Raw genomic sequence first — 19,481 nt, forward strand, 5'->3', positions numbered from 1 at the left:
TATACTTATAATAAAACCTGGTTGTCATTTGAGCCAAGCTGTCATAGAAGTGTTAACACACATGAAATATGTGGGGAAATAACTCAGAATCTCCCCCATGTCCCGCCTTCAAGTTAAACTAAAAACACGCATTGTTATAGAAAATAGCTAAAAATAGTGCCCGAGGGCTGCAGAAAAATAAGTGAATCATAAAAATTAAGCAAAAGTCTTTCTTCATACACGGGCTATCACAATGATACCTAATAAAAAGGGGATTTTGTTACCTGAACAATTAAACTGCAACAAATGAATTACTATAACATGTACCCCAAAATTCTGTTCTAGAACTAAAGACATGGTAGTCAATTTCTCCTATAAAACTATAGTTTTAATACCTTATAATGTCAGACTATCTATGTAAGAAAAACAAGAAAGAGGTAAATTTTCTGGAATATATAATTAAACAATTACTAAGCATAGGAAAAATTCCTAATGTCTGCAGTAATCTGGCAATGGAGGTAGTAAATAAGAGATCATGGAAATAGAAAAATTCTATAAAAGAAAAATAAACTGCTGAGTAGAAACTATTTCTGCTGTTGTTCTGTGGAGTGCCTAGTACTGAGGTCATAACTAGAGACACCAGACTCTTATTTTATACCTGATTAAATGGGAAAATAATTGTTTTATAAAAATAATTATTGAAAAATATGACAAAACACCTTAATATCCATCAAGAACTATAAATTTCTAGCGCTACAAGGGATACTGAAGATTATCCAATGTGCTTCTTTAACAAACAGAGACAATTTGGCCCATAGAGGTTATGATTTACCCAAGTCGAACATAATCCTGCATAATCTATTGAGAAACTTATATTTTCAACATCTTATAACAGAGTAAACACATTCTTCTGACTTAAGTAGCAATTGTAAACCATTTCTACAGCAAGTAGAAGATATAATGTTTTGTACAGAAGGATAATGAAAAATAAAAACCTCATTACCCGTGCAGGACTGATGTCAGTGGTACTAAGAGCTAAGTCTCCTTGTTGAGAATTGATAATACTTTTAATCCTCAAATCCAAATCTTGAGCAACTTCCTCTATTGCTTTATAAAAAGGATCCCTGCTGTTCTGGCCTTTAATCAGCTGCATCTTTATCACTGAGAGTATCCGACCCCCTGCAATACTGAAAATAGAAATAAGATCACTTTTATAATAGTATGAGAAATGTCAATATGCTTATAAGCTTGAAAATATAATTCTCAGAGTTAATCAACACTTTTCAAAGAATATGGCTTTAATCTTAGAAATCAAACAGTAACATATTTAAGAAAAGGATGAGAACCATTAGAAACAAAATTTTAAAGTTTTTCTAAAAGCAAGTTATTTCAGTAAGGTAAGTTACTTCTTCCTTGATTTAAAAGCTAGATGAAATAATTTAGTTATATACGATATATGATAAAAGATTCAGATGCAGTTATATACATGCAATATACTTAAAATACATACCTTTAGGTACAACGAAGATAACACAAACTACCTCTCATTGAAAACCTAAAATCCTACATAACTTAATCTTTTTTTTAACATCTTTATTGGAGTATAATTGCTTTAAAATGGTGTGTTAGCTTCTGCTTTATAACAAAGTGAATCAGCTATACATATATATATATCCCCATATCTCTTCCCTCTTGCATCTCCCACCCTCCCTATCCCACCCTTCTAGGTGTTCACAAAGCACCGAGCTCATCTCCCCGTGCTATGCGGCTGCTTCCCACTAGCTATCGATTTTACATTTGGTAGTGTGTATATGTCCATGCCACTCTCTCACTTTGTCCCAGCTTACCCTTCCCCCTCCCCGTGTCCTCAAGTCCATTCTCTACGTCTGCGTCTTTATTCCTGTCCTGCCCTAGGTTCTTCAGAACCTTTTTTTTTTTTTTTAGATTCCATATATATGTGTTAGCATAAGGCATTTTTTTTTCTCTTTCTGACTTACTTCACTCTGTATGACAGACTCTAGGTCCATCCACCTCACTACAAATAGCTCAATTTCGTTTCTTTTTATGGCGGAGTAATATTCCATTGTATATATGTGCCACATCTTCTTTATCCATTCATCTGTTGATGGACACTTAGGTTGCTTCCATGTCCTGGCTATTGTAAATAGAGCTGCAATGAACACTGTGGTACATGACTCTTTTTGAATTATGGTTTTCTCAGGGTATATGCCCAGTAGTGGGATTGCTGGGTCATATGGTAGCTCTATCTTTAGTTTTTTAAGGAACCTCCATACTGTTCTCCATAGCGGCTGTATCAATTTACATTCCCACCAACAGTGCAAGAGGGTTCCCTTTTCTCCACACCTTCTCCAGCATTTATTGTTTGTAGATTTTTTGATGATGGACATTCTGACTGGTGTGAGGTGATACCTCATTGTAGATTTGATTTGCATTTCTCTAATGAGTAGTGATGTGGAACATCCTTTCATGTGTTTCTTGGAAATCTGTATGTCTTCTTTGGAGAAATGTCTATTTAGGTCTTCTGCCCATTTCTGGATTGCATTGTTTGTTTTTTTGATATTGAGCTGCATGAGCTGCTTGTAAATTTTAGAGATCAATCCTTTGTCAGTTGCTTCATTTGCAAATATTTTCTCCCATTCTGAGGGTTGTCTTTTCATCTTGTTTATGGTTTCCTTTGCTGTGCAAAAGCTTTTAAGTTTCATTAGCTCCCATTTGTTTATTTTTGTTTTTATTTCCATTCCTCTAGGAGGTGGGTCAAAAAGGATCTTGCTGTGATTTATATCATAGAGTGTTCTGTCTATGTTTTCCTCTAAGAGTTTTATAGTGTCTGGCCTTACATTTAGGTCTTTAATCCTTTTTGAGTTTATTTTTGTGTATGGTGTTAGGGAGTGTTCTAATTTCATTCTCTTACATGTAGCTGTCCAGTTTTCCCAGCACCACTTATTGAAGAGACTGTCTTAGCAATGAATTTGGTAAAGTAGCAGTATACAAAATTAATGCACAGAAATCTCTAGCATTCCTGTACACTAATTATAAGGTTACATAACTTAATCTTTAAACCAATTCAATAAGTATTATTACCCATAAATTACAGATGAAAAAACTGAGTCTCAAAAAGGTTTAATAGCTTGTCCAAGAACACACAGTGTTTGTTCTCGGCTAGGAAGAAGATGGTAAGGAAGGAGACTGACCTTAAATACATGATATTGCACTCTAACATGAGAAGGGTTATTATATGGAAGAGGAAATTAAACTAGTTAATACTAATCTAAAGGAAACCAGAGACTGGACCAATTATGGCCAACAGACAAGTATTGTTGCAAACATGAAATCAATTGTTTCTTTATACTGAGCCTGAACTTCAATGAATTTGGGTTGCAGTTCTGCTCTAGAAGGCTGACCTAAAATCAATGTTACAAGGAGGAAGGATTTTGGTCCATTACAAGGAAGACATTAAAGGTGTCCAACAATAAAAGAGGGCTCTTTTTTGAAGTTAAGAGATCTCCATCCCTAGAGGTATCCCTGGAAAGGCTGCACAGTGTCTAATGAGAAGGTGGTGTGGTCTGGCTATGGAGTCAGACAACCTAAGCACACATCACAGCTCCCTCACTTTCTACCTTGAATATGCTATTTAACCTCTCTGTGACTTTTATAGTAGCATAAAGGAAATTATGAATTATTGCCTTATTGCCAGGCTTTATGTTTTAGGAAAGAAGCTAGGTTCCCTAACGACACTGGAAACATGACCGTTCACATATAAATAGCTTGTCCAAATAGAGAAGGAAAGTTAGAAGAAAACTGCAGAGAGTGCATTACATCAGTATCTTCCAAATTTGCCTGATCATCAGAATCATACTCAGCATTTGTTTAAAATGTCAGCTCCAGTGAATACACCTCCACCTGGAGGGCAGGCCGGCTCTAAAAGGGAGAAAGAGGCTGAGGGAACCATACCCAGTTCTTATAATCTTACCAGTTATGAGTCGGGGAGAATGAATGAAAGGTAGACAGAGAAATGTAGTGTTTTCTGGAGGAAGTTCCTCCACATGGACACATGAAGCCAGAGAAGAAGGAGGTCCCCTCACTAATAAATGGGTCTAAGATATAGGAGGAGTAATGCAAATACTAACAATGTAACTGGTTAATATCTGAAAGGGAGACTAGTAGATTAGTCTCTCTGATACAAAGAACCCACTCAATGGTGTGCTAATTTCAGTGCACTGCTGTCCTTCTTAGGGGTTAGGGGCTCACCTATACGTCATCTGCTGAGCTTGATGTGGATCATGGCCAAACAGCCCTTTGTTAGAGTCTGGCCAGAGCACGTATAAGAAAAAGGGCCTGATTCTTGAAAAATAAAAAATAAGTAAAAAATAGAAAATAAAATAGAATAAAATAAAATAAAATATCAGCTCCAGATCCCATCTTACTGAATCACAATCTCCAGACAAGGATACTAAATAGCTGCATTTCTTTTGAAGATATCACAGGTGATTCTTATGACTAGACAAGCTTGGGAAACATTTCATGAAAAAATTAGCTCCCTGAGAAAGGAACCATATTTTACTAATCATCATACTAACTTGGCACACAGAAGAAATAATTGATATCGCTATTGAATAAATGACCGCTATCACACATAAGAGTGTGAAGTTTTTACTTGTAAGATTAAAAGACATATACTTTACTATTTTTCATATTATTATTATTTGCAGTAGAAATGCACTTAGAGAGTTTCAACTTACACTATGGCAGACTAGTTACTCAAGGGGAACATTCCACTAGGCTTGGTAAGAATCGGGGGAAATCTCCAAGTACCACCCAATTGCTTCCCTAAAAAAGTAACAAAAGCTGGAATGGAAAGTTGAAAGCTGTGAGTGGTAAGCAGGATGAATGGGGGTTTTCCTGAGGACAAAAATCTCTAGTAGCAATATGATCAGGACACAAACCCTGAGTGGGAGAGAGATTTCCACACTGAGTCTGAACCTTCCAAGGGGGAAGGTAGCTAGTATGGCTTTTATTAGATTTATTCTATGTATTTTATATTTTTGAAGTTTTAAAAAAAAAGCATTTTCTATTTGGTTATGACGTAGAAATACAATTGCTTTTTTTAATTGATCTGTGCCCAGCAACACTGTTAAACTCTACCATTAATTTTAATAATTTGCCTTTAGAGTCTTGGAGTTTTCTACATACACAATCATATTATCACTAAATAGAGTTTTATTTCTTCCTTCTCAACTGTTACATCTCATATTTCTTTTTCTTGCCTTACAACACTGAATTGGACATCCAATATTACGCTGAAAAGAAATGAGAACAGGAACTCTTGTCTTGTTCTAAATCTTAAATAATGTGCTAAAACATTTTACCAAGTAGGCTTTCTTAGAAACCCTATATCAAGTTAAAGCTCTCATTCTTAGTTCATTTTATGCTGAAAGGGTAGTAGCCCTACAGGTTGGGTATGTCCCAACAGACACCTCACCTTGGGCGGTCCCTGGGCTTTGTCCCCCTCCCTCAGACTTTAGTGACTATAAGAACAGACAATCCAGATAACCAAATTCAGCAAGTTCTTTCAAAATAAAAGCTGGCTTCCCTTCTTGACTTCCCTCTCTGACTTTCTTCCTTCACCCAGTTTTTGGCCTATTTTCATTACATTCACCTACTCATAAATGCATTTAAGTACTTTATAAATATGTTGTCCAGCAGTATTAATTATTTTCAATGGAAGGGTCAATCAAGGGACCTAGCCTGCTATACATCTGTAATCAGAAGTCTGAACGGACTCTTAAGAATTATTTTATGTAAACAGGCACTCTTTTCCAACTGGCTTTTTCTTAATTTTCAATTAAAAACACAGAAAATAATTGGATGAAATGTAGCCAAAATAAAAACATAGTTAACACCATGTGCTTTTTCTGGGAAGTAATCTCTAATGGAAGAGTTTTGGAAAAGATTCAGAAGGATAATCAAATATGAAAGTGTCGACCTTCCTCTCCACAGATACACCAGAAGTACATCTACGCGTGGAACAACTCCTACGGAGCACCTACTGAACGCTGGCAGAAGACCTCAGACCTCCCAAAAGGCAAGGAACCCCCCACGTACCTGGTTAGGGCAAAAGAAAAAACTAAACAGAGACAAAAGGATAGGGACGGATCCTGCACCAGCGGGAGAGAGCTGTGAAGGAGGAAAAGTGTCCACACACTAGGAAGCCCCTTCGCGGGTGGAGACTTCGGGAGGCGGAGTGGGGGAGCTTGGGAGCCGCGGAGGAGAACACAGCAACAGGGGTGCGGAGGGCAAAGCGGACAGATTCCAGCGCAGAGGATCGGGCCGACCGGCACTCACCAGCCGAGAGGCTTGTCTGCTCGCCCGCCGGGGCGGGCGGGACTGGGAGCTGAGGCTCCGGCTTTTGTCGGAGCGCCGGGAGAGGACTGAGGTTGGCGGCGTGAACACAGCCTGCAGGGCGTTGGTGCGCCGCGGCTGGCCGGGAGAGAGTCCGGGGAGGGGTCTGGACCTGCCGAAGAGGCAAGAGACTTTTACGTCCCTCTTTGTTTCCTGGTGCACGAGGAGAGGGGATTAAGAGCGCTGCTTGAGAGGGCTCCAGGGACGGGCGCGAGCCGCGGCTAAGATTGCGGAGCCCAGAGACGGACATGGGACGCTGAGGCCGCTGCTGCCGCCGTCAGGAGGCCTGTGTGCGAGCACAGGTCACTAGCCACACGCCCTTCCGGGGAGCCTGTGCAGCCCGCCACTGCCAGGGTCCCGGGATCCAGGGACGGCTCCCCCCGGAGAGCGCACGGTGCCCTCAGGCTGCAGCGTCATGCCGGCCTCTGCCGCTGCAGGCCCGCCCCGCACTCCGTGACCCTCCCTCCCCCCCCGGCCTGGGTGAGCCAGAGCCTCCGAATAAGCGGCTCCTTTAACCCCGTCCTGTCTGAGCGAAGAACAGACGCCCTCCGGCGACCTACACGCACAGGCGGGGCCAAATCCAAAGCTGAGCCCCTGGGAACTGTGAGAACAAAGAAGAGAAAGGGAAATCTCTCCCAGCAGCCTCAGAAGCAGCGGATTAAAGCTCCACAATCAACTTGATATACCCTGCATCTGTGGAATACCTGAATAGACAACGAATCATCCCAAATTAAGGAGCCCTGTGGATGAAAGGCTCTTGGTGCTGCAGCCAGGAGTCAGTGCTGTGCCTCTGAGGTGGGAGAGCCAACTTCAGGACACTGGTCCACAAGAGGCCTCCCAGCTGCACATAATATCAAACAGCAAAAATCTCCGAGAGATCTCCATCTCAACGCCAGCACCCAGCTTCACTCAACGACCAGCAAGCTACAGTGCTAGACATCCTATGCCAAACAACTAGCAAGACAGGAACACAACCCCACCCATTAGCAGAGAGGCTGCCCAAAATCATAGTAAGTCTACAGACACCCCAAAACACACCACCAGACGTGGACCTGCCCACCAGAAAGACAAGATCCAGCCTCATCCACCAGAACACAGGCACTAGTACCCTCCACCAGGAAGCCTACACAACCCACTGAACCAACCTTAGCCACTGGGGACAGACACAAAAAACAACAGGAACTACGAACCTTCAGCCTGCAAAAAAGGAGACCCCAAACACAGTAAGATAAGCAAAATGAAAAGGCAGAAAAACACACAGCAGATGAAGGAGCAAGATAAAAACCCACCAGACCTAACAAATGAAGAGGAAATAGGCAGTCTACCTGAAAAAGAATTCAGAATAATGATAGTAAGGTTGATCCGAAATCTTGGAGATAGAATGGACAATAGAATGGACAAATTGCAAGAATCAGTTAACAAGGACCTAGAAGAACTAAAGATGAAACAAGCAACGATGAACAACACAATAAATGAAATTAAAAATACTCTAGATGGGATCAATAGCAGAATAACTGAGGCAGAAGAACGGATAAGTGACCTGGAAGATAAAATAGTGGAAATAACTACTGCAGAGCAGAAAAAAGAAAAAAGAATGAAAAGAACTGAGGACAGTCTCAGAGACCTCTGGGACAACATTAAACGCACCAACATTCGAATTATAGGGGTTCCAGAAGAAGAAGAGAAAAAGAAAGGGACTGAGAAAATATTTGAAGAGATTATAGTTGAAAACTTCCCTAATATGGGAAAAGAAATAGTTAATCAAGTCCAGGAAGCACAGAGAGTCCCATACAGGATAAATCCAAAGAGAAATACGCCAAGACACATATTAATCAAACTGTCAAAAATTAAATACAAAGAAAACATATTAAAAGCAGCAAGGGAAAAACAACAAATAACACACAAGGGAATCCCCATAAGGTTAACAGCTGATCTTTCAGCAGAAACTCTGCAAGCCAGAAGGGAGTGGCAGGACATATTGAAAGTGTTGAAGGAGAAAAACCTGCAACCAAGATTACTTTACCCAGCAAGGATCTCATTCAGATTTGATGGAGAAATTAAAACCTTTACAGACAAGCAAAAGCTGAGAGAGTTCAGCACCACCAAACCAGCTCTACAACAACTGCTAAAGGAACTTCTCTAGGCAAGAAACACAAAAGAAGAAAAGGACCTACAATAATGAACCCAAAACAATTAAGAAAATGGGAATAGGAACACACATATCGATAATTACCTTAAATGTAAATGGACTAAATGCTCCCACCAAAAGACACAGATTGGCTGAATGGATACAAAAACAAGACCCATATATTTGCTGTCTACAAGAGACCCACTTCAGACCTAGAGACACATACAGACTGAAAGTAAGGGGATGGAAAAAGGTATTTCATGCAAATGGAAACCAAAAGAAAGCTGGAGTAGCAATTCTCATATCAGACAAAATAGACTTTAAAACAAAGACTATTAGAAAAGACAAAGAAGGACACTACATAATGATCAAGGGATCGATCCAAGAGGAAGATATAACAATTGTAAATATTTATGCACCCAACTTAGGTGCACCTCAATACATAAGGCAAATACTGACAACCATAAAAGGGGAAATCGACAGTAACACATTCATAGTAGGGGACTTTAACACCCCACTTTCACCAATGGACAGATCATCCAAAATGAAAATAAATAAGGAAACACAAGCTTTAAATGATACATTAAACGAGATGGAGTTAATTGATATTTATAGGACATTCCATCCAAAAACAACAGAATACACATTTTTCTCAAGTGCTCATGGAACATTCTCCAGAATAGATCATATCTTGGGTCACAAATCAAGCCTTGGTAAATTTAAGAAAATTGAAATTGTATCAAGTATCTTTTCTGACCACAACGCCATGAGACTAGATATCAATTACAGGAAAAGATCTGTAAAAAATACAAACATATGGAGGCTAAACAATACACTACTTAATAATGAAGTGACCACTGAAGAAATCAAACAGGAAATCAAAAAATACCTAGAAACAAACGACAATGGAGACACAACGACCCAAAACCTGTGGGATGCAGCAAAAGCAGTTCTAAGGGGGAAGTTTATAGCAATACAAGCCCACCTTAAGAAGCAGGAAACATCTCGAATAAACAACCTAACCTTGCACCTCAAGCAATTAGAGAAAGAAGAACAAAAAAACCCCAAAGCTAGCAGAAGGAAAGAAATCATAAAAATCAGATCAGAAATAAATGAAAAAGAAATGAAGGAAACAATAGCAAAGATCAATAAAACTAAAAGCTGGTTCTTTGAGAAGATAAACAAAATAGATAAACCACTAGCCAGACTCATCAAGAAAAAAAGGGAGAAGACTCAAATCAATAGAATTAGAAATGAAAAAGGAGAGGTAACAACTGACACTGCAGAAATAAAAGAGATCATGAGAGATTACTACAAGCAACTCTATGCCAATAAAATGGACAATCTGGAAGAAATGGACAAATTCTTGGAAATGCACAACCTGCCAAGACTGAATCAGGAAGAAATAGAAAATATGAGCAGACCAATCACAAGCACTGAAATTGAAACTGTGATTAAAAATCTTCCAACAAAGAAAAGCCCAGGACCAGATGGCTTCACAGGCGAATTCTATCAAACATTTAGAGAAGAGCTAACACCTATCCTTCTCAAACTCTTCCAAAATATAGCAGAGGGAGGAACACTCCCAAACTCCTTCTACGAGGCCACCATCACCTTGATACCAAAACCAGACAAGGATGTCACAAAGAAAGAAAACTACAGGCCAATATCACTGATGAACATAGATGCAAAAATCCTCAACAAAATACTAGCAAACAGAATCCAACAGCACATTAAAAGGATCAGACACCATGATCAAGTGGGGTTTATTCCAGGAATGCAAGGATTCTTCAATATACGCAAATCTATCAATGTGATAAACCATATTAACAAACTGAAGGAGAAAAACCATATGATCATCTCAATAGATGCAGAGAAAGCTTTTGACAAAATTCAACACCCATTTATGATAAAAACCCTGCAGAAAGTAGGCATAGAGGGAACTTTCCTCAACATAATAAAGGCCATATATGACAAGCCCACAGCAAACATCATCCTCAATGGTGAAAAACTGAAAGCATTTCCACTAAGATCAGGAACAAGACAAGGTTGCCCACTCTCACCACTCTTATTCAACATAGTTTTGGAAGTTTTAGCCACAGCAATCAGAGAAGAAAAGGAAATAAAAGGAATCCAAATCGGAAAAGAAGAAGTAAAGCTGTCACTGTTTGCAGATGACATGATCCTATATATAGAGAACCCTAAAGATGCTACCAGAAAACTACTAGAGCTAATCAATGAATTTGGTAAAGTGGCAGGATACAAAATTAATGCACAGAAATCTCTGGCATTCCTATATACTAATGATGAAAAATCTGAAAGTGAAATCAAGAAAACACTCCCATTTACCATTGCAACAAAAAGAATAAAATATCTAGGAATAAACCTACCTAAGGAGACAAAAGACCTGTATGCAGAAAATTATAAGACACTGATGAAAGAAATTAAAGACGATACAAATAGATGGAGAGATATACCATGTTCTTGGATTGGAAGAATCAACATTGTGAAAATGACTCTACTACCGAAAGCAATCTATAGATTCAATGCAATCCCTATCAAACTACCACTGGCATTTTTCACAGAACTAGAACAAAAAATTTTGCAATTTGTATGGAAACACAAAAGACCCCGAATAGCCAAAGCAATTTTGAGAACGAAAGAAGGAACTGGAGGAATCAGGCTCCCAGACTTCAGACTATACTACAAAGCTACAGTTATCAAGACGGTATGGTACTGGCACAAAAACAGAAAGATAGATCAATGGAACAGGATAGAAAGCCCAGAGATAAACCCACGCACATATGGTCACCTTATCTTTGACAAAGGAGGCAGAAATGTACAGTGGAGAAAGGACAGCCTATTCAATAAGTGGTGCTGGGAAAACTGGACAGCTACATGTAAAGGTATGAAATTAGATCACTCCCTAACACCATACACAAAAATAAGCTCAAAATGGATTAAAGACCTAAATGTAAGGCCAGAAACTATCAAACTCTTAGAGGAAAACATAGGCAGAACACTCTATGACATAAATCACAGCAAGGTCCTTTTTGACCCACCTCCTAGAGAAATGGAAATAAAAACAAGAGTAAACAAATGGGACCTAATGAAACTTAAAAGCTTTTGCACAGCAAAGGAAACCATAAAGAAGACCAAAAGACAACCCTCAGAATGGGAGAAAATATTTGCAAATGAAGCAACTGACAAAGGATTGATCTCCAAAATTTATAAGCAGCTCATGCAGCTTAGTAACAAAAAAACAAACAACCCAATCCAAAAATGGGCAGAAGACCTAAATAGACATTTCTCCAAAGAAGATATACAGAGTGCCAACAAACACATGAAAGAATGCTCAACATCACTAATCATGAGAGAAATGCAAATCAAAACTACAATGAGATATCATCTCACACCAGTCAGAATGGCCATCATCAAAAAAATCTAGAAACAATAAATGCTGGAGAGGGTGTGGAGAAAAGGGAACCCTCTTACACTGTTGGTGGGAATGTAAATTGATACAGCCACTGTGGAGAACAGTATGGAGGTTCCTTAAAAAGCTACAAATAGAACTACCATATGACCCAGCAATCCCACTACTGGGCATATACCCTGAGAAAACCATAATTCAAAAAGAGTCATGTACCAAAATGTTCATTGCAGCTCTATTTACAATAGCCCGGAGATGGAAACAACCTAAGTGTCCATCATCGGATGAATGGATAAAGAAGATGTGGCACATATATACAATGGAATATTACTCAGCCATAAAAAGAGACGAAATTGAGCTATTTGTAATGAGGTGGATAGACCTAGAGTCTGTCATACAGAGTGAAGTCAGTCAGAAAGAGAGAGACAAATACCGTATGCTAACACATATATATGGAATTTAAAAAAAAAATGTCATGAAAAACCTAGGGGTGAAACAGGAATAAAGACACAGACTTACTAGAGAATGGACTTGAGGTTATGGGGAGGGGGAAGGGTAAACGGTGACAAAGCGATAAAGAGGCATGGACATATATACACTACCAAACGTAAGGTAAATAGCTAGTGGGAAGCAGCCGCATAGCACAGGGAGATCAGCTCGGTGCTTTGTGACCGCCTGGAGGGGTGGGATAGGGAGGGTGGGAGGGAGGGAGACGCAAGCGGGAAGAGATATGGGAATATATGTATGTATATAGCTGATTCGTTTTGTTTTGAAGCTGGAGCTGGCATACCATTGTGGAGCGATTGTGCTCCAATGAAGATGTTAAAAAAAAAAAAAAAAAAGAAAGTGTCACAGTATCAGTTATAAGAACAAAAAAGAAAAAAAAAGCTTTCAGTACTATTAAAGGTAAAAGTCACCCTTGTCCTCTTTTCCCATTCCTTCTACAAGAACAAATATTCTAAATTTTAAAGATGATATAATCCCCTGAATGAACTGTATTTAGAAAAATTCATAAGATTTGTATTTCAGTTGCTTGCCAAGCTCAGCATTTTGACCCTTAGCAAAATACCGCAAACACCAGTGCTATGACTAGTCTATTGCTATATGTTCACTATAAGAGCCAACATTAGCTCTTCAAATACCTGCTCAGCAACATAGCATAATTCAAATTATTGCCTCTAGAGCCCAGAAACTCCTGAAGTTTTAATCCAAATGATGCCAGGACATTTGTCATAGGCACTGGGGATACAAAATGAATAAAAGATTTCTTTTTAATAGGTCACGATTGATCAGATCAGTTGATACAATGAGATAACAAAGGTATAGAGGGGATTTAAGTGGGGAGGTAAGAGAAGAAGGAGGTCTTCAGGAAAGCATCCCAGAAGATATGACTACTCTGGATAAACATTAATAGAAGAATTTAGGTGAGAAAGAGGTTAATCGAAGTTCCTGACTGCTAAATGCATCACATTAAAGCTCTGGGGCAGAAACAGAAAAATGAAGCTAGTGAGGAAAAACACAATTAAATCCCCAAGACTGAATCAAAACACAGTGACTGAAAGAGAACAATAAGCAATAATACAAATAATGGGTAATATTTTAATGAATTATTGACTACCTTTACTATATAGAATGACTTGTCTTTTCCCTACCATCTTTAAGAATTTGATAACTATTTGCTAAATAAATTGTATCTTTAAAAATTAAATGTGATTAAAGGTACTACATGAAATGTATCAAAAATGATTCTGAAATATTTTAAAATGAGAAATGTAACACTAGGATTCTGGACTGGATAATTTCAGCTATACTTAACATTCTATAAATGCATAATATTTAGTCCAATAAATATAATGCAGGTGTGTACTAAAATTGAAATACAGAATTTTAAACATTTGAACAACAGGGTGCTAACTAATTTATGTAACCTGAAACTCCTAATTTAAGATGTTTTTCAGGTGAAAGTACAGTATGTATTTTATGGTGGCACCTACTGGCAAAGTGTAGAAATGCAACCATACTATAGCTAAGATGGTCTGATGAAAAGCTGGCAGCAGAGAGGTAAGTGTGATTTGGATTCCTCCCCTGTCTGTCTATTCCCCACCATTCCTTGGACTCAAAGATTATTGTGATTCCCTACCACCACCACCACCCTATTATAAGACAATTAGTACAAACTTACACTCAGCTACAAGGGTTAAATACATTTTTATCTCTGAGTTTTAAGGTTGAGGGACAGAGGCCAGGGTGAGATACAATCAGGAGGTAGAGAGTATAGAATTTGTACACCATACTGAGGTTTCTGGATTTTTATCCTGTACCTAATATGGAATCATTGAAGGGTTTTAATTATGGTGGTAACATCTGCTGCTTTGAAAAGACCACTGACAGCAGTGAGAACAACAGGATGGGGCAATGAACAACTTGGAGATAAGTAAAAAAAGTCCAGGCAAGAAAGGATGAAAGTCTGAAAACAGACTTTCCATAAAAAATGGAAATAAGATAGTAGCTACAGGAATAGAGATAACGAATATCAAAAATGTTAAGTAAGAAGAATTGATGGATCTTAGTGAATGAAGGGACAGTGAAAGGAAGAATGGACTTGAGGACATGGAGAGGGGGAAGGGTAAGCTGGGACGAAGTGAGAGAGTGGCATGGACATATATACACTACCAAATGTAAAACAGATAGCTAGTGGGAAGCAGCTGCATAGCACAGGGAGATCAGCTCAGTGCTTTGTGACCACCTAGAGGGGTGGGATACGGAGGATGGGAGGGAGGTTCAAGAGGGAGGGGATATGGGGATATAGGTATGCATATGGCTGATTCATTTTGTTGTACAACAGAAACTAACCCAGTACTGTGAAGCAATTATACTCCAATAAAGATGTACTAAAATAATAATAATAAAAACATATGTTTCAAATTTCTGCTTGGGCAGCTGGAGGCAGAAAGGCTTCATCAAGCTGGGTACTTTGGGAGGAGGTACCCATCAAGCAGGTACGCAGGGAAAGATGAAGATTTAGTTTGGGAGATGCTAAGTTTGAGTTTCATTGGACATAACAACCTATAGGTACATAAAGATATATTTTGGAAGCTCAGGAAAGAGTTTGGATTTCACTGAACTATGGATTTAGAATTTGCATATATGCAGTCAGAGAGCTAAGTAGAAAATAAGAAAACAAAATCTCAGAAGTTATGGGGAAAAGAGCTCTAAAAGAGAAAATGATCAAACTTCAGGACTCAAAGAGACCAGAGGCTATGCCAACTAGAAGATCATAAGAAGATCTTTCGCAAAACAGCTTCAGTAGAGTGGAAAAGTGAATAAGTGTGAGTCAGTTAAACACAGACAAGTAAATAAGTATTGAGTGCCTACTCTGTGCCAGAAAGTGTTCTAGGGCTGGGGAATATTAGTGAAGAAAATCGATAAAGCTCTCATAGAGTTTACAGCCTCATGAGACATATTCAAGATATTTTAAATCATTAGAAATTGGGAAGTGGAATAAAAGACAGTATTTTTTCAAGAATTTGAGCTATAAAAGGAAGGAACTGACAAAAACAGAAGATGATTTGTTGTTTTTTCTTATAATCTTTATAGACTGTGGCTAAAGGACTAGTAGAAGTTGAAATTATGAGACAAAATGAATAACCAATGAAACATTGTCCCAATAGGTTACCCATACTATAGGAAATATCCTCCCTTCTCCCCATCTGGACTTCATTTCACCACCATTCTCCATGTCTGGTTAACTCCTTCAAGTTCATCCTTAAGCTCAACCGTTAACAAACATCCAGGTAAACACTCCTGACACTCTTATCCCCGGCTCCCACAAACTAGGGCAACTGTCCTTTCCTCTGTACATCTTTCCATTATTACATAAATAGAATACATGTTTTAAGTTTTTGATAACTTTACTATTTATAACCATGAAATGCATATATACTTAACATATGCAAAAATCACCTTACAGAAGAAAATAGAGATTGCTCAGATGGACTATTTAAACACCCACTTCTTCAGTATCGTCCCTAGAACACAGATTAATTGCTCATTATGACCAAACAGGATATTCAAAATAGATGGCTGCTAAATTGAAGAACTGAAGTGTACCCTAGGTGCCTCTAAAACGTACTTCTACCCTTTTGTACAAAAGTGTATGTATGGATGTACTTTTACCCTGTTAACTTACCCCAACTAGAAATTCCTCCAAAAAGGAATATAATTATAAAATTACATTGGATTGAATATATGCACTTATATCTGCTCCCTCCTAAAGTGCCACTAAAGTGACAAAAAGGAAAATGTTTTAAATCCATAAAGAAAAACAGAATGGGAGAGGAGACAATAGTCGAGAGCAGAGACATATCATGAAAGTACAGAAAGACGAAGAGCAGATGGAAAGGTGATAACTGACTACCCAGGACACAGAAAGCTACAACATAAGTTAACTGCAAAAGATAGACCAATAAGAAGTAATCTCAGAAACTGAAGGCAATACTGAAGGCTATGGTGAAGGTGTCATTGCAAATAAGAAAGCTGGTTGACACTCTATGTGAGGAATACTTCGACCCCTGAATCTCCTCTCTTATTCTGAGCAATCAGGCTAGTGCACTTCTGTCACCTCAGCATGGAAAGCAGGATTACGCTGAAGAAACTAAGCCAGAGAGGCTCCAGACCTATAGGTACCAATGACTGAAAACAGAGGGCCTGAGCAAAAGTCTACCTATTGAACTGGGTGGCTCAGCATCAACCTACCCTCCCTCAAATCCCAGAATATTGCTAGCCAGACTTACTGCTTTCAGAAAGAGACTAAAGGATGCCACTGTGGAAATTTTGGAGTAAGTTCCAAAGAAAAGACCTGCAATTATTCACATTTGGAGAATTTCCAATAAAAGAGCCAAGTGGCTACTATGCTATAATGAAGTCCACTGTATAGAGCTGCTAATCACCCTTATAGGGTCTCATTCCTAAATATGAAACAACAGTCCAGAATCACCCTACATTTTAGGAACATGAAAGAGGGCAACAGAAGCAAAAAGAAAAACATTCAACTAGATAAAACAAAGACTATCCAGGAAGCAGATGAAAAATGATCATATAAATTAAATAACCTTGGAGAAATAAATGAAGCATAAGATCACATACAATCAAATGTGAGAATAATGATATATATCTCCCATTTACTTTTTCTCAGAAAGCTACTTGAGCAAAATAAGGGGTTTAACCAATTAAAAATAAAGTCATGGAATCCTGGAAACAAGGCAGAGGCAAAGAAAATTCACAAGGTGATGAAGCTTCATGGCTGACACTCTGAAACAGGCCTAGCAAGCAAAAGTATACAGACTGAATGAAGAAGATAGATGACTCTCCAGAAGGAATGTCTTCAAGGGCAAAAATCAGAACTGATAGATGACCTAATAAAAAAGAAGAAATTGTATACTTTCATTGGCAAACTTGATAAAGAATTGATAATAAATATATAAGAAGCAAAGCAAGAGAAAAAAGTAGATAATCATTGACTCCAGAAAAAAACCAAAAATGTATACAAGAAAGGAAGTATAATAACAGTATATAATATAGCTTAGCTGTAGGTAATAAATACAGAGTTATAATAATGTAAACCCTAAAATATGATTTAACCTGATACTGTGGTATAACTATATTAGAAGGAGAGAAGAAGAGAAGTGTGTGTATGTGTCTGTGTGTGTGGTAGGAGGGGGAGAGGAAAAGAGGAGTATTGGGAGGTTGGTGAGTGGGTGGCAAATCCTCATCTTCCATGGTAGGAAGTTAATAAATAATGCCTAAAATTGAAACTCAAAATTAGCTGCATAGACCAACAAGGGCTTAATATCCAAGATACAGACAGCTCATATAACTCAGTATCAAAAAACAAATCAACTAATCAAAAATTGGGCAGAAGACCTGAATAGACATTTTTCCAGACAAGACATACAGATGGCTAACAGACACATGAAAAGATGCTCAACATCGCTAATTATTAGAGAAATGCAAATCAAAACCACAATAAGGTATCACCGCACACCTGTCAGAATGGCTATCATCAAAAAGTCTACAAATAACAAGTGTTGGAGAGGATGTGGAGATAAGGGAATCTCAAACACTGCTGCTGGGAATGTAAACTGGTACGGCCACCATGGAAGACACTATGGAGGTTCCTTAAAAAACTAAAAATAGAACTACCATATGATCTGGCAATTCTCCTCCTGGGTATATATCTGGAAAAAATGAAAACACTAATTCGGAAAGATATATGCACCCCAATATTCAGAAAAGCACTATTTACAATAGCCAAGACATGGAAGCAACCCTAGCGCTTAATCGAACAGGTAAGAATGAAATATTGCCATTTGTAACACTGTGGATAGACACAGAGAATACTATGCTTAGTGAAGTAAGTCAGACAGAGAAAGACAAATACTAAATGATATCACTTATATGTGGAATCTAAAAAAATAAAGACAAATACACATATATACAAAACAGAAACAGACTCACAGACATAGAAAACTAGTTTATGGTTACCAAAGGGGAGAGGGGGGAGGGATAAATTAGGAGTACAGGATTAAAAGATACAAACTACTATACATAAAATAGATAGGCAACAAGGATTTACTGTATAGCACAGGAAATTATACCCAATATCTTATAATAACCTATAATGGAATATAAACTGCAAAAATACTGAAACACTATGCTGTATACCTGAAACTAACATGATATTGTAAATCAACTATAGTTCAATAAAAATTTTAAAAATAGCTGCATAAAAATTTCATTTAAATGAGGTAAATAGAGAAATAAACACAAATAAAAATATTAAAAGTCAATTTCTCTGAGGATTTTATTACTGTAAGTCTATAGTACCATTTGACTTCAACAAAATATATCTATTTTGCTTTGCCAAAAATATAGTATTCTTTAAAATTAATTATATGCTACCTCAGAAGAAATGGCTGGCCAATATATTATTTAGAAATTCAGATGTCACTGATATTGACTATAAGACATATTCAAACCCTCTTCCAAATTCACTTCGTTGTAACAGATATCCATATAAGAAGACAGAAGGAAACAGTTCAGAATAAAATCCTGAAAAAAATTCTTCTTGGAATCTTAAAATGGAAAGACGTTTCATAGAATAAAATATAGCGATTAAGAGAATGGGTCTCTGGGTCAGAAGTGAATTCAGATCCCAACTCTGCTACTTAATAACAATGTGACTAAGGTAAGTTACACCAGTGCTTCAGTTTCTTCCTCTCTAAACTGAGTATTTATCTAGCAACTACAATGTAAGGTTCTTTTAATGATCAAATGATAATCCCCATAAAGAGTTCAGTGTAATGTCTGATACATAGTCAGTGTTCAATAAATACCAGCTATTTTTATTAGTACTATGCTATGGCATACCCATCAAACTGACAATGATCTCTCATGATTGCTAGCATACACAACCCATTTCTGCCCCCCACAAATTAATCTAAAATTAACTCACCATAAAATACA

At 38.0% G+C, this 19,481-nt stretch overlaps 1 protein-coding gene across 1 annotated transcript in view; it reads right to left on the reverse strand.

The window, feature by feature from the left end:
* PARPBP (PARP1 binding protein) overlaps positions 1–19,481 on the reverse strand; it is a 90,614-nt gene that overhangs the window by 17,363 nt on the left and 53,770 nt on the right. Inside the window, exon 7 of the mRNA XM_060164757.1 lies at positions 983–1,166. Within this exon, the coding sequence (XP_060020740.1) occupies positions 983–1,166 (184 nt within the window). The remainder of the gene's footprint in view (positions 1–982; positions 1,167–19,481) is intronic.

This window comes from Lagenorhynchus albirostris, chromosome 11 (assembly GCF_949774975.1).
Source record: "Lagenorhynchus albirostris chromosome 11, mLagAlb1.1, whole genome shotgun sequence".
Classification (NCBI taxonomy): domain Eukaryota; kingdom Metazoa; phylum Chordata; class Mammalia; order Artiodactyla; family Delphinidae; genus Lagenorhynchus; species Lagenorhynchus albirostris.